At 40.9% G+C, this 16,676-nt stretch overlaps 1 protein-coding gene across 1 annotated transcript; it reads right to left on the reverse strand.

Moving 5' to 3' along the window:
* Positions 1 to 1,517: 1,517 nt before the first annotated feature.
* Positions 1,518 to 15,875, reverse strand: HSPA13 (heat shock protein family A (Hsp70) member 13). The gene is made up of 5 exons (XM_054047225.1): positions 15,794 to 15,875; positions 11,036 to 11,376; positions 8,636 to 8,849; positions 7,624 to 7,791; positions 1,518 to 5,984 (listed from the first exon to the last, which is right to left on the reverse strand). The coding sequence occupies exons 1-5, from the start codon at positions 15,816 to 15,818 to the stop codon at positions 5,305 to 5,307; spliced, it is 1,428 nt and encodes a 475-aa protein (XP_053903200.1). The 5' UTR covers positions 15,819 to 15,875; the 3' UTR covers positions 1,518 to 5,304.
* Between the last annotated feature and the right edge of the window lie 801 nt (positions 15,876 to 16,676).

Here is a 16,676-nt window from a genome sequence, read left to right on the forward strand (position 1 = left end):
TTTTTAAACTCAAGTGCTGCCAGTTTGCAAGAGCATGTTCAAAGATGTTTGAGCAAACGATAAGATGGATAATATTGCAGTGAGAAATACATAATGGAGTCTGGAAGTGATGTACAAGTACCATACTTTTCTAAAACTAAGGACTTAGTAAATGTTCCACTTTGTCCCCTAACTGTAAGAAAATAGGTAGAGGTGTACAGCCACTCCCTTGGTTTATTTCCCTTGAAAATAGGTCAGTGTTAACATTCCTTAAAGTAAAGACAGACTGAACAATTTTGAAAAAAAAGTTTCTTTTGTAGCAATAAATCACAAGTAAGGGATGTTGCTTAACAAGACCCCAGGGAGCAGAGGACAGAAAAAGGTAGTCCATTGCTGGGGGAAGGCAATGTACTAGAAAAACTATCATGTGTGAGTCTCACAACAATAAGATACCCCCCTGCCCTAATATTTATTTCAGAGAAGATCTTGACTGAGGAAAGTGAACGATAAAATACTGGAGCTGGCACTCTCCCCTGTAGCGAGGGAGCCAACCATCATTGGTACAAGGTAAGTTCAGTTGTGCTAATAGGGAACTGCCCTATGTCTAGCACACCCTGCAATGTGTCTTCTGTGAAGGACATTTAATATTCCTTCCTCTTCCTTATGCTGAACAAGAGCAGAGGATTTACCATGGGCAGGCATCTCTCTGGTGGTCACCAAATGCTGAGGGAGGGCTTTGACAAAGAGAAAAGCTTACTTTGAGGTTAAGGGACTGGAGTTAGAAGTTGTATGTTTTATTGCTTGCTCTACTACACTTTTCATGAGTTAAGTTTGAGAAACTCAGTTTCTCGCTCTCTTCATTTCCTCATCTGTGAAATGAGAATACTCCCCTATCTTACAAGGTGAGTGACTACATTCGTGTATCTGAGAAATGCTCATATGCTGCTAATAAGCACCACAGAAGAGCCAAACCCATCAGATTCTCCTCGTTTGGGACATCCGTTGCAATTCAGAAAAGGGGTTAATGAGACTAACTTAAGAGTGATAACTGTCTCATGTGTTACCTAACATTTATGGTTAAGCACCTCTGCCTCCAGCCGATCAGGCTTTTTGTGTTGTACTACTCCCCCTCCCCCCCAAAACAACCTTGCTAGAGCCCAAATAGCATATGAATCATTTCAGTGTAGGGGCTGTAGTGTACAGTAGCAGTAGATGGTTAATGCTTAGAGAAAAGGAGCACTTGCATTTTCCATAGGAAGTGGAGCCACAAACAGCATTCAACTGAACCTTGTGCAGACAATTCCCACTTTTTTTTTTTTATAAAAACAAAGTGTAAACTATTCATTTCTCAATGGCATGTGAAAATGTGGTAACAAGCATTATATGCAATTGATACCTTGTAAAAACCTGGGTCTTTAACAATACATGCCTTTATTCTAATACTAAAGTTTTATTCTTTGCATTATTAAAATGTCCATTTATAGTTCAGCAGAAAGAAAAGTCATATTCACTTTAAGAAAAAAAAACACAACTCCACCTGATGTTGGATATATATTTTAATTGTATGCCTTTAGTTGCCACTCTAATACAAGCCATTCAAAGGGAACTTTTAAATACTTATTAGAATAGCTATCCAATTTCATACACATTCAAATGTCATCAAAAAGTCTGCTTTTCTCACTTGTCACTCAGTGATGGATGTGGGCAGTTCACATTTGCAGTGCTATGGTATCAGACTCGAGATCAGGCGTTCTCAAGCTTTTTCCTTTCTTTCTCAACACTTCCCCCCCACAACATGCTATAAAAACTCCATGGCCCAGCTGGGCCATAACACCTGTTTTTCTGCATATAAAAGCCAGGGCCACTGTTAAGAGGTAGCAAACCAGGCAATTGCTTGGGGCCCCACTGCACAGGGGCCACTGTGAAGCTAAGTTGCTCAGGCTTCAGTTTCAGCCCCACATGGTAGGGCTCAGGCCCCTGCAATATTCCTTGCAGTCCTGCCTGGCAGAACTTTGGCTTTCTGCCCAGGGCCCTAGCAAGTTTAATGCCCACCATGGGTAGCAGATCCCTTAGAACTTGCTCACAGCCACTGGATCCCTCCTTAGGAACCACTGCTCCAGCTGACAAGTACTCCTGCAGTTAATATTGAGAAGGTCAAATATTCTTACTAAGAGGCCACATCCTGCTAAGTTCGATTTTATTTTCCAGAAACCCCATTGGACAATGTCTGTGGAATGCCCAAATCTGCACAATACAGAATTTCTACAGCATGTTTCTAGTGACCTTATTTGTCACTACTGATTTAATAAAAAGGGTTACAACAATTATAGATAAATTGAGTTGTTTAGAGCTGCTCCTTCACTTTTCTAGCCCATATTACCACCTCTTGTAGGTCACTGGTGCACTTCTCTCTTCCTGCCCTTAGCTCTGCCTTATTTCTAACAGTAATGCTTCATACCAAAAGGAAATCCCAGGGAAAGAGAAACAAAAGTTTGGTAGATCTTATGCAATTACTTTTATTTAAGAACATATTTTAAAAGGCTGTATATAAATATCTCTGAAGTATGATATTTTTCCCAAATGCAGATGATGTACATGTCAACCTGTAAACTGACAAAATTTTATAATATTAATGAGGCATCACCACTTCCAGGACTGCCCTCCCCTGAACCTCAGCTACGTAAACACTTAAATAAAGATAGGTGTTACAGGGCTAAAGCTACAGGCACCAAGATTTAAATAGGACTAGTCTTAAAAACAGGACTCCAATCTTCAAAACAGTGTCATTTAGTTAAATGAAGGACCTTCATAGTAAGTTGTGCACAGGGAAAAATACACAAGGTGCAATATTACTCTTTGTTTAAAATTCAGCTGTTTGTGCCAAAATAGAGTACCAAAACTAGTATTAGATACAAAATAAATAACTTAGTTGCACTTAAATTTAGCAACCACACAAGGTAGTTTTAAAAATATTAAATAGACCATGCATTAGGAGATGTCTTATGCATGTTAACTTCTCTATGAAAAGTTTCTGGCTAAAAAGCTGCATCCCTTTTGGAAACTTTTCAAGTAAACAACCCATCCATCCTTAAAACAAAATATATTTGTAGACTTACACTTATGGAAATGAAAAGTCCACTTACTGGACAATGTTGCCATCCTCCCAGACTTTAGAAAATTTTTAAAGCCCTATTTTTGTTTCAAGTCTCACATTTTGAAATTCCTCTGAAGCCCCTTCCAAACTTCCCATGTCTTAAAGCTTTTCTGGTTCACTTTAATTAGCTATGATTTGATTCTGATTTTATGCAATCAGTTAATCCTGCTAGTTTCATACACAAAAATAGTGTTGAAAACAAAAATTAGCATTTTAAGATCAATTGTAATTCTAAACCCCTTTTAAAAAAAAAAAGCAGCTATGAATAAGACTTACAACAGAGTAAGCCCTAACTCTTGCAAAGATTTCTGCACATATGCAAAGTAAACATAGAAGTATTTGCAAGATAAGGGCCTAAAATAGCATCTGCATGGTACTTGAGAGAATTGTACTGCATACTGATATTTGTCCATTATTTCTTTGAAGGGACTTCAACTTTAAGTTTAGTCATTCTTAAAAAAAGTAGTTTCAAGAATTACATACCCACTCCTGTTAATTTTTGCAATAGTACAACCACTTAAAGTATTTTCCCATACAGAAAGCTTCTTGGTTTTCCTTGGTTACAGTTCAAAAGCTACTAGCAGCATTGTCTGAAATACTTTGTAAACTCAGAGACAAGGCCACTTTAAAATGGTAGGGCAGACACATTCCATCAAAACCATGTTTTTTAAATTAAGTGCAAGCTTATTCCTGAAAAGTCTCAAATGTAGTAGATAGCAAAAGATTTAAAATCAAGTTATTAGATCTCACATTAAAAAATACAACTGTCAGATTTATTAAGCAAATTTTGCTTAGTTATCTGCTGTTCGGGGATGACAATACTCTCTTCGTTGACCAAGGATAAAATAACATGTATAAAAAGGAGTTTATTGGGCTATTCAGCATTTTATCCCTTCAAAAAGAGCACAATTAGACAAGTTTCTTTAAAACCTTCCTCCAAAAGTTGAGACTTTAGGAGTCAACTTCTGTTCCTTGTATTTAACAAGATGCCAGTAGTCAAAACAGTCATCAAAAGCAAAAGGCTTCAATATTACCATGTTTACATTCCAGTTCCTGTGCTACTTGTATGGTTTTCTTTACCAGACTACAACTCACAATTATCACTCCATGTTCAATTCAGAGTGTGGGAAAGCATCAGGAACCTGAAAACATATAGACACCTACATGCTAGGCACCAGATAAAAATAGTTGGATTCATTTTATTTTTAGGGAGAAAGTTGTTAAAAAGAAGCTGTAGCAATTCTCTTAGCTGAGCACCAATGCATTTCATGGTAAATAAAAGATAGGGATGTATTGGTTGAAAAACATGAATGGGACCCTAGCAGGACCTAATGCGTTTTTTTCATTAATATAAAATTGGCTTTATAAAAATGTTTTGGCTGCATGGCAGGAACTACAGTAATGATGGCATTATCAGGTGTCTGCCCACTGGAGAAACATCAGGGGGACCACAGCAGCCTCTCTAGCTGATGACAAATTGAATCATAGGAATCCATTAGGAAAATGCATTTTAAAGCAGACACCAGTGTAACAACATGAAAGAGCTTAAAAAAAAAATCTTAAATTTTCTTTGATTACAGTAAGACTACACTAAGAAGAGACAACAAATCCACAAACAGTTTCAGCAATAACACTGCTGTTTATAACAGCAGCACAAGAATCGTACGTGAAGTGGACAAATAGATAGTATTCAAACAGGAAAACTGCATTTAGAAAGGTGCTTTGAAGTGCTCATCTGACTCAGTTTAATAAATTAAGCTGAACATTACCTGAGCTGTCTGCATTAATACTGCTACACCTCCTCTCACAGTACATACTATCTCCACCACAGGTTCAAGCTCATGGTTACAGTCCACTTTCAAGTCTTCAGGGTCTGCTAATAAAATTTAGCAAGAAAATGTGTGCATTTTATTGGCAATAGCATGTTTTCACAACTCTCAACTCAGGTTTTCATCCCACAGCCAGTCGACAAACCAATGGGGCAGAGGTGGGTTATGCGTGTCCATTATTTTTGAATTGCTAATACCTTTAAAACATGATAGAGCCAGCACACAATGGTCTAGCAACACTTAAATGACTAGGCTTCATTGTTTGTTGGGTAAGTCTATGCACGGTCATGAGTACAGTTTTTTGAAACAGTGAATAATGGAATGTGACAAGAACAATGAAGTTCAGTTGAAGTTAGTTTTTCGTAAATGCTTATTAGGAATTTCTACAGCACTGACTTGGAGGGGCCAGGACCCTCCAACAATGCCAGCTTGGATAGCTACACCCATTACCACTGCCAGATCAGGATCTACAGAGGTGTTGGGTTCCTTTCCAAAGAACTCTCGAATAACTCTGCATATCCGGGGAATACGGGTGGAGCCTCCTACTAATACAATCTCATCCACTTCTGTCTTGGGTAGATGTCCTTCCTTCAGCACCTGCTCAACGGGCACAAGGATCTTCTGAAACAAGTCCTCGTTCAACATCTCAAATAGTTTTCTTGAGATTTCTGTTTCAAAGACAACTTTCACAGTGTTGCTCTGTGTTTGTGAAAAGTCATCCCTTAAAAGGTTTATCATACCATCTTCCATTTGTGAAGGTTCGGCTGCAATTACGTTATTTATTTTTATCTGTTCTCTTTCTGAAAGTTCTTTTAGGTCCTTCCTTTCTGGCATGGTAAGAGAAACTCTGACAGGAGAAGAATTGTGTAGAGTCAAATTTAACTTGACTGCTTCCACAGCCTGCCTAAGTCGATGTATTTCTTCCTTTCTGGAGGGCACAGAGCCATACATTCGATGGATTTGATCATACAAGTATTGCAGCAATCGCTGATTGAAGTCCTGTCCTCCAAGTTTGTTGTTACCTAAGACATAAAAATGTATCATGTCACTCACAGTATTTCAGAAGACAAAGATGCCCTTTATGTCACGTGCAGGACATTATCATGGGACTGGGAAAAAGAAGTGTTCACAACTATAGTGCCAACAGCTAATTGTCACAACCAAAAGTATAATCATTTGGGGATATTTTGTTTGTAATGTGTTTCACAAAACAAGACAAGAATGTTCTCAGGTTCTCTTTCAATTTGCATAAATGAAAAAGCAAGGGGTTGGGGATTTCAGAGGAAGTATTTAAAAAATAATCCACCAGAACGCTAGGAAGGGGTTTGGTTAGTAGAGGGTAAAATTTGAAATGGAAAATATTTGTGGCCCGCTGTGATACTATGCAAGTCAATCTTTTCCATATTCCCAACTCACACGCCAAGTCTTCGTTACTGTCTACATCTCTGCCCATCTTAGACATTTTCACTAATAGTAGCAAGATGAAACTCATGGATTACTGCCTCAACTCCTGCAGCTGAACTTCATTAAGGGCTTATTGTATTTTAGAGCCTTCATATTAAAAACATATACTAAGGGACATTAATGTACACTGATAAAGGCTACTTTTGAGTCATGAGGTATCTATTTTCGAGTTCTTCCTGTGGAAATGCTGATTCCCAGTAGGAGTTATTTCAACTCTCTGGGTCAGTGAGCTTCAAACTCTAGTAACAGACCCATCCTACACTAGGCTTTATAGGTAGCTGGTGGCATAGTGCACTCATCCCAAATTCCCTCTTAAGGTGTTAGTTCCACCTTAACCATCCTTCCAACAGTTTTCAAATACCTATGCCTGCTCTTCATAAGATTGGCCTCTTGAGTTTTCCAATGGAACGGGCACTACCCATAAATACTCAGTCCATCTTTTTATTTCAACTGAAAAAAGGAGTTCATACTGTCCAACAGAACCATGTTGAAATGACTGACTGCATTCATTACTCTTTTCGTTTTACTAGACAGCGCAGCAGGTGTCAAAGCTCACTGAGTCGGGAATATCAACAAGGGTACTCACCTCAGATCTGTCTGAACTCAGGTCATCTGCAAAGCAATTGTGTGTTCACTACATAGGTTTACAAAGCATCGCTGCCAGAATTCTTTGCCAAGTGATGAATCAGTTTGGCATATTTGTGTTAAAACCTGTTTCTGGGTTAACAGTGTGTGAGCTCTCCACCCGTTAATGTCTGAGCTGCAGCCAAGCACGAAAGGGGACTGTTCTAAAGCACCCTTCAATAATATGACGAATCCCCTTGACTCAGACAGATGGAGGTAGTAGAAAGCTTTGAAACGCCAGTAGCTCCAAGCACAATAATTGTAGAATGCACAAATGCTCAGGTTACCTGTGCACAAATGTTGACAATAACAGACAACTAGACCACAGCTTGTTATGTTAAAATCAGCCAAAGAATGGAAGAATTAAAATCAGTTGCAAACCTAATTTTAGAATTATGGAGAGCAGAAATAACACTCAGGGGACCAGTAGGCCACCAAAAGTTTTAAGATATGTCAATCTCAGCACATCAACTTTAGCATCCCTTTACGTGTACCCACTGAAATTATATAGAACTAGTTTTTACTTAAGAAAAATAACATGTTTTATTGAAGTATGGGGTGACTTATCCTTACCTGCCATCGCTCGTGTCAGAAACATTCCTCCTTGTTTATTCAATAATGAGACGTCCAAAGTTCCTCCACCCAAATCCACTACCAGAACATTAAACACATCCGCTTTATGGAGACCATAAGCCATAGCTGCAGCAGTGGGTTCGTTAATTACCCGCAATATCTCCAACCCTGAAAAGGCAAAACAAGTTAACATTTTCTCCACACAACTGATAACTCTGTGTAGTACAATGGATTCCACTTACTAACCCAGCCCAGTTGCCAGCAAAAAGCTGACATTGTCCAACAGTTGCCAATGAGTGGAAGGCAGGTTTGCAATGCTGCAGCCAGGGAAGGAATGTCAATGGGACGTGATTTGGTTAGAAGCAACATTTTGCTGGGAACCAAAGATGTTAATATTTGGGTTGCTATTAAGTGGAATCTACTGTATGTTTACAGTATTCTATTAAATTCTTCCATTAAATTGTGTCAATAATTTTTGTTCAAACATCTTATATTTTACTTCAATCTGAAGGAAAAAGTTCACAGGGAATTCTACATCTCCCATGGCTTTCACTTTTTTTGTTTTTAAGATTAAATTTAAGAATGATATTCCAAGTTTCTTTTAGAACAGTCTGTCAGAATAAAAACTGACTGAACAGTTCCCTTAGTGTGTTTTCTCAGAGGAGGCTGTGGTGGGATGTTTTTTTATCTTGTTTTTATCTGAGTCTGATTTATTTCCATGAAGTTTCCTGTATAATTTTCTCTACTTGAAAATTCCCAAAAAACCTTTTCCCTTTAGTGATACTTGAGAACATTGCTATCTGTACGTGCATTAGCCAACTGCACTTCATGTCATTTGAGAGTTCCTGGCTGTTCTTGGTGATTGCTAATGCTCTGTAAAGTGATTTCTAAAGTTTTCTGTCACAGACTCTCTGTTGCTATTCTACATTTCACAAACAACTTAGTGTAGATGAGTAAACCTCAGGTTAATTCATAGGGTAGAGGGAAAATACTAGAAAGAAAGATGCATCACCTGCAAGGTTAGCTGCCTTAATAGTGTAGTTCCGTTGCCTTTCATCAAATTCTGCTGGCACTGAAATGACAGCCTTGGAAACTGGCATGCCAAGGTACTCCTCTGCCATCCTCTTTAATTTCAGTAGCAGTTGAGAGCCAATATACTCAGGTGAGACGTTATATGTTTCATTGGTTGTCACTGAAAATTCAACTGCTCCATTGTTGCTGAAAATCTGGGGGGGGAAGGCAGCACAACCCACAAGTGTGAAACACAGCCCACCTTTCATTTAACAAAATGCTTTTGTGAAACTGTACTTGGATATGTAGAATACTTGCTTACTCCAGAATCTACTATGAGTGGTGACTTTGCCAGTCTAAACATTCTATCCGAACCAATTTTCTTTACCTTCCATTATAAACAATATATGACCTGAAGGCATTCAAGTTGCCAGAAGTACTTTTTTTCTATTTTGGCCAAAGACACCAGTGAGTCAATATCCAGAAGTTGGGTCACACAGTATCAGAATTAATAATCCTACACAACAGCACATCCAAGGAATGAAAATAGTTCTTTTGAGGTGAACCCTATGTCTACTCTACTGCTAAAGCAGAAACATGCAGGACGCCTCAGGAGACACACACATATATAGGTATTTATTCTGTCCCCATCAAAGCAGTTGCTGAGTGCTACTGTACCACTGAAGATTTATTCAGACTCCCTGCACCCACTATTAGCAGAGACACAAGAGAATGATTTCCAGTGCCAGACCTAGTACCCATTGTTAAGTACAGTAACTCCTCACTTAATGTTGTAGCTATGTTCCTGAAAAATGCAACTTTAAGTGAAACAGTATTAAACTATTCCAATTTTCCCATAAGATTTAATGGGAATGCGGGGGGTTAGGTTCCAAGGAAATTTGGGGGGGGCAGACAAAAGGCATTATATATTGTACTGTGGTTGGGAAGTGCCCCAGCTTACCTCCTTACCTCACACAGGCACAGCCCGCTGCAGGCAAGGACGCTAGAAAGCACCTTTGCAGCAGCAGATTTCCCATTTGGCAGCACTTAGGACTTTCTGGGAGGAGCGGAAACGCAGCACTTCCCCACTCCTGCCCCTCCCTCCCAGAAAGTCCTAAGCGCGAAGTGCTGGAAGAGAGGGGAGGAGCGGAGAAGCCCCGCATCTCCACTCCCCCCCTCCCTCCCAGAAAGTCCTAAGCACCGCCAAACAGCTGTTTGGTGGTGGGGGAAGCACTGGGAGGGCGAGGAGGCTGAGAAGTGGGACTTGTGCAATGCTCCCTTGTAAAGTCGCTGCTCTTCTACAGAATCTTACAAGCAGGCCGCCAAACCACGTTATAAGGAATCACTGCACAACTTTAAACGAGTATGTTCCCTAATTGAGCAGGGACGTAACATTGAAACAACGTTAAGCAGAACAACATTAAATGAGGAGTTACTGTATCTTATTGTGCTAGTTTCACCATTACTGAAAGACACTCTTAATTTCAGGTCTATTTATAATTATAACTGAACCTCATAAAAAAAAAAAGACAAACTGAATGTGTAGATGGGAAATTGTAAGTGTGAAAGACTAGCTATCCATAATCATGAGAAACAAATAAATTGAGAACAAACTATGAAAGCTGTGTATTACATAATATTTTCAATTCAATTGCTATATACTGAAAAACACTATTTTGGTTAACATCTTATACATTATCAGCAGGTAAAGTCCTACTTTGTGTGTTGTGACACAAAACAAGGCTAAAACTCAAGTAACTACAGGGGAAAAAATTATTAGTACCCTAGAAATACTCTCCCTGGAGTGCATTTCTTGTTGTATAAACTAGAAATAATAAAAATAAATGTAGTCAATAGAGAAGGAGGCTCCATTTCAGACAGAAGATTCTTGCATGTTTCAGCACCCTCCTGCTCAGTACAGAAGAGGGTCATGTATATACTGTATCCACAAGCCATCACATCTAGCGAGTTCAAATTTGGCATTTGCCAACATAGTTACTCCCATTCCCAAATACTTTTCTCTCAGATTTTTCCTTCTGCTCTGAAACCAGTTGTTTTGCTCAAGTTCCAAATCCCATTTCTCTCTGCCTCAAGCTCATATGACAACACATTCAAGTATCATAGGTATAAAAATAACATAGGGTATAAATAGCCAAATGCAGTTAATCGAGAACAAATACCTGTACAAAATACTATTTTATCTTTATTTTAAATTTTTGCAATTTCTATGTTTGGATCCCACCAGCACAAAGACCATATTTTGTTCCTGAAATGCTACATTCAGGGTTCTGCATCCTGATGATCCAATTGCCTTTGTCTGGCAGGTTGATCTGCTCCCTCTGAACACATATATATAAAACTGTAGTTAGTATAGAATTGGTGAAGATTGGTATCTGTTTACCTTAAATGGATATCTGCTACTTTCATTTTTCAGCTCTTCTGGAGTGAAGATTTTCCCTATGAATCTTTTGGTATCATATACTGTGTTCTGTGGATTAGAATCTGCTAGTTCTAGGCCATCATATCCCACGTACACATCCGTGTCTGTGAATGACACTATGCTTGGTATGCTGTTATGCCCACTTTCATCTGATATAACTTTCACTTGCCCTGTGCCAGCAAGGAACACGCCAACAGAGCAGTAAGTGGTGCCAAGGTCAATCCCAATCACTTTTGGTGTAGGCATAGGTAGATACTGTTGTGCCAGGTAGCCAGCCAACAAAAGGGCCAAGACAGCTGAACCTGTGAGAGCGATAAAAAGACAGTATCAGAGCATCCATCCAAACAAATCTGGAAGTTCTTCAAAGCTATAATACTAGTTGTGACAGTGGTAAACCGAGCGCCAGCTCTGGCCAAGGCCATAAGAACTGACAAACTCATAGCTGGAAGCCAAACCAGCTCACCTGTATGTTAGTTTTGTCAAAATAGGTATTAGTCTTATAATAATGCATTTAGTGTTTAGACTATGAAATGCTTATAAATTGATGCATGCATTAATCTCACTTGTAATATCAGCATTCCATTCTATAGGGACATACATAAGTTTTTGTATTGAAAATGTTTGCTCTGAATTTGTGAACCCAGGCATGGGAATTGTGTGTCTCTTCCCCCTGCTGCACAATAAGATAACCTATCAAGACCATTAAGAAACAACACAATACAACGGATTGGTGAATGGCCCTCTCACCTTGGAAATGCTACATGCAAGGGAGCTCCTCAAATGGACTGCAGGGCCAAATGTAAAAGATAAAATAGGGTCACAAGAAAATTTTTCATTTCTTTGCTGTTTGAACTTTCACCAGGCCAGAGACACTTAACTAAGGCAGAGATCTCCAGGGCCCTGAAACTGAATTGACAGATTACTTTCGCTCTCATCTTTAGCAACCATGTATGGTATACTTGCTTGCACCTGTAAATAACTTTTATTTCTTTTTCCTAGTTAATAAGCGTTTAGATAGTTTATTACAGGACTGGCTACAGATATTGTCTTTGGTGTAAGATCTATGGGTAGATGAGGGGTAACTGACTGGTCTCTTGGGACTGGAAGCAACCTGAATATTTTGTGAGTTTTATGTAAGTGATCATTTATCACTAAGTCCAGCTTGCCTGGGTGGCAAGATAGACTGTAGAGCCCAAAGGGATAGTCTGACACTCCATGGTAAGACTAGTACAGTGGCAGTGGCTCAGGAATTCATATTTGTTACTGAGTAGGTGAAATCTAATTATAGAACATGCCACCAGTTTGGGGCGTCTGCCCTGTTTTTGACAGTCTGCCCTGAGGTAACACTCATGGCCATGAATCACTCAGACAGTATGATATTACTCTGTTGTATAAATCCCTCCACTGATTCCACTCAGTATATTTCTTAGTATATATTTACTCTGTTGTAAAAGTAGAATGTGAAATCACATTGTGAAACTACTTTGTGATTAGTCTCATTTCCTCAGAAGTTAGTAGCAAGCTTGCACCTGGCAATTCAGGCAAACTGCTGGCCACTGAAGTGTAACATAGACAAGGACATAAGATTTGTGAAAGTTTAAAGAAAGGAATGGTAAATCAAAACAACAAAATAATGTTGCAAAGTGATTTACAAATACATACCTCACATGGAAAATGAGGATTAATTGGTAAATTTAATCCCTACATAACAGACACAGAAAATAAAGCAGAGGCTAAATGAATTGTTCAAGGTCACGCAACAAATCAATGACATAGCCAGAGTAAGATCCCAGGAGTTCCTGGCTACCAGTCCAGGGCTCAAATGACATCTCTCTATTTGGCTCTCCCACTTTTTTTGAAGACTGTCAATATAAATATACATACAAAACATGAATTTCCCATGTCAAAGACTAGTCATGTATCTTCCACAGAGCAACAGCCCGATGTACTGGTATTGGGAATTCATTCTAAGCATAAAAGGCAGCATGGAAGGTGACACAGAGATGGGAGAGATGAGGGTGAAACTGTTGACAAAGCCAAGATACATGATAAGAGAAGAGACCCAATATGCAAGCTGGGCAGGGTCAAAGCATGGTCTCAAATGCAAGAACAAGAAATGTATACTTTATAAATTGCACAAAGTGGAATCGGTGGAGGGATTTAAAGAGGAGCAAAAAGGTAGGATTAATGGGCAAAGATTATGTTAACGTGTGTTTCTGACAGATGGGAAAGGAATTATGCGTTTGTTTATTTTAACAGTTCTTCTTCTCTCTGTCTGAATGATTGGGGGGGGGGGGGGGAGGGGGAATACTCTGTATAAAATCTGTACCAAATGGATATGTCACAAACAGAAATGATTCAGGCATAAGTATCCAGAAAAGCCAATTTGAGAAGATAAGCTTTATGCCTCGACTTGAAAATATTGACAGTTTATGGCAGATATGTTCAAGTTCAGTGTCCCACATCTCTGACACGTCACAGGCAAAAGCGCTAGACAAAATAGTCTTTGAGAACCTTTTGAAGTTGAAGCCATTCTGCTGTAACCAAATGTAGGTCATGACCAGGAATACATACAAATCCCTGTGATTTGACTGGCCAGAGATACATGAAGATTTACATATGAAAAGAAAACTTAGAGCTTGTACCAGATCAGAAATAAGGAAGCGCTTTTAGCATAATAAATAAAATACATTTAGGACGACAGACTTTTGTACCAGTCAGCACTCGGACAGCAGGATTTGGCACCAGTTATGACTACGGACTTCTCTACACAGAACTGTTTCTGACGTACCCATTTGGGTTAAACTAAAGAGGAACAAGCCATACTTGCTCCAAAATAAGAGAATCCACACATGAAGGCAACCAGGAACAGTTACCGTGCCTTAAATTTACATCCTAGCTTAATCCATGTGAACTGTCAAAGGCAGACAAGCCCTGAGTGTTACTATTAACCCCATAACGTGCCATCTTCAGGATCTATTGACCAGTAAGGCACTAAGATGAAGGGCAAAGCCAGGGATCAGCAACCTTTGGCATGCGGCCCGCCAGGGTAAGCCCCTGGCATGCCAGGATGGTTTGTTTACCTTGCACGTCCACAGGTTCGGCCGATCGCGGCTCCCACTGGCCGCGGTTCACTGCTTCAGGCCATGAGAGCTGCAGGAAGCAGCGGCCAGCACATCCCTCGGCCCGCACCGCTTCCCACAGCCCCCATTGGCCTGGAGCGGCGAACCACGGCCAGTGGGAGCCACGATCGGTCGAACCTGTGGACGCGCCAGGTAAACAAACCGTCCCAGCCTGCCAGGGTGCTGACCCTGGCGAGCCGCGTGCCAAAGGTTGCCGATCCCTGGGCTAAGCACTCAACTTTGAAGACTAGGCCCTCCATATGGATCCCCAGGAAGGGGGATCAGCAACAAACCTGTGACGGCTAGAAGAGGTTATCATAAGAATGGCTATACTGGGTCAGAACAAAAGGTCCATCTAGCCCAGTATCCAGTCTTCCAACAGTGACCAATGTCAGGTGCCCCAGAGGGAATGAACAGAACAAGTAATCATCCAGTGATAGATCCCGTCGCTCATTCCCAGCTTCTGGCAAACAGAGGCTAAGGACAGCATCTCTGCCCATCCTGGCTAATGGCCATTGGTGGACCTATCCCTCCTTGAATTTACCTAGTTCTTTTTTTGAACCCTGTTATAGTCTTGGCCTTCACAACATCCTCTGGCAAAAAGTTCCACAGGTTGACTGTGCATTGTGTAAAAAAATACTTCCTTTTGTTTGTCTTAAACCTGCTGTCTATTAATTTCCTTTGGTGGGGCCTAGTTCTTGTGTTATGAGAAGGAGTAAATAACACTTCCTTATTTACTTTCTCCACACCAGTCAAGATTTTATAGACCTCTATCATATGCCCCCTTAGTCATCTCTCTTCCAACCTGAAAAGTCCCAGTCTTATTAATCTCTCCTCATGTGGTAGCTGTTCCATACCCCTAATCATTTTGTTGCCCCTTTCTGAACCTTTTCCAAGTCCAATAAAACCTTTTTAGATGGGGCAACCACATCTGCATGCAATATTCAAGATGTGGGCGTACAATGGATTTATATAGAGACATATATAAATATACATTTCCTGTCTTATTATCTATTCCTTTCTTAATGATTCCCAGCCTTCTGTTTGCTTTTTTGACTGCCGCTGCACATTGAGTGGATGTTTGCAGAGAACTATCCACAATGACTCCAAGAGCTCTTTTTTGAGTGGTAACAGCTAATTTAGACACCATCATCGTATTTGTATAATTGGGATTATGTTTTCCGATGTGCATTACTTTGCATTGATCAGCATTAAATTTCATCTGCCATTTTGTTGCCCAGTCAACACCCAGCGTTGAGAGCTCTACACAGTCTGCCTGGGTCTTAACTAGCTTGAGTAGTTTTGTATCATCTGTAAGTTTTGCCACCTCGCTGTTTATCCCTTTCCCCAGATCATTTAGGATAGTATGTTGAACAGGACTGGTCCCAGAACAGACCCCTGGGGGGGGACCACTAGTTGCCTCCCTCCATCCATCAACTCTGCTGCTCCTTTATGCACGTTACTACTCACGGCCGGACAAAGCTCCCCCCCGACCCCTGGGCGCAGCTCGGCCGCCCTGCCGCGAACCTCCCCCGGGCACAGCGGCCCATCCCCGCGCCCGGGGGCTCAGCCTCTCCCCCCGGCCCCGCTCGCTCACCCAGCACCGTCATCTCGCCGGCCATTTCCCCAGCGCGCGCTCCCAGCTGCTGCTTCTCCTGCCGCCGCTTCCCGGTCTCGGCTGTTTGCTGACGCTCCGTTGCTGCCACTTCCAGGTTTGGAAACCCCCGCTCCGCCCGCACGGCCCCCTGGGAAGTGGAGTCCGCTCACCGCCCGCTGCCCAGCGCGGCTGAAGGGCCGTTGAGTACATAGAAACTACAACTCCCGGCAGCCGCCGCGAGAGCGAAGGTGCGTGCCCGCGTAAAACGTCATCAAGACACGTTTCCAATCATCTTCCGCGTTCTAGTGCGCAAGCGTAAAATGGGATGGTCCTCTTCAGGCACGTGGCTCGCAGCGTCTGCTGGGGCGGGTAGTCCTATTGATTCATGTAGGGCACTGCAAGCCGTTCTATCTTGTGCATGGGTCAGGCCCCAACGTCATGAGATTGGTTATAAAACTCAGGAGGGGATTTTTAAAAATAATAAAATGGGTTCTTTTGGTTTATTGCTTGCCTGGTTTTCAAACATTGTTGGGCACGAAGCCAGAAACCGGCCGAATGCTCCAGGTAAAACCAGAACAGGTGTCAACCCTAATTGGAGATCACATTTTCCAGTTTGTCTGCCCCACCATGAGGGCTACAGTTTTAGGAAAGCTGAGAATAGATCTTCGAATAATTCTGTGTTTCCAGGACCTGTAGCATAAAGAAAAAAAACACCAAATATGGCTAGTCTGTAACAGATACTACAATTTGCCAAGGAACAGATTGGGCCTTTTCAGGCACCATTTCCAAAGTCTTAATTCCTCTCTCTCCCCCCACACTATTGCCAACTCCCAAGGATTCATAAATCAGGCCTCAAAAAAAAAATTTAAAAAAAAAATCACAA

The sequence above is a fragment of the Malaclemys terrapin genome, chromosome 1, assembly GCF_027887155.1.
Source record: "Malaclemys terrapin pileata isolate rMalTer1 chromosome 1, rMalTer1.hap1, whole genome shotgun sequence".
Taxonomy (NCBI): Eukaryota; Metazoa; Chordata; order Testudines; family Emydidae; genus Malaclemys; species Malaclemys terrapin.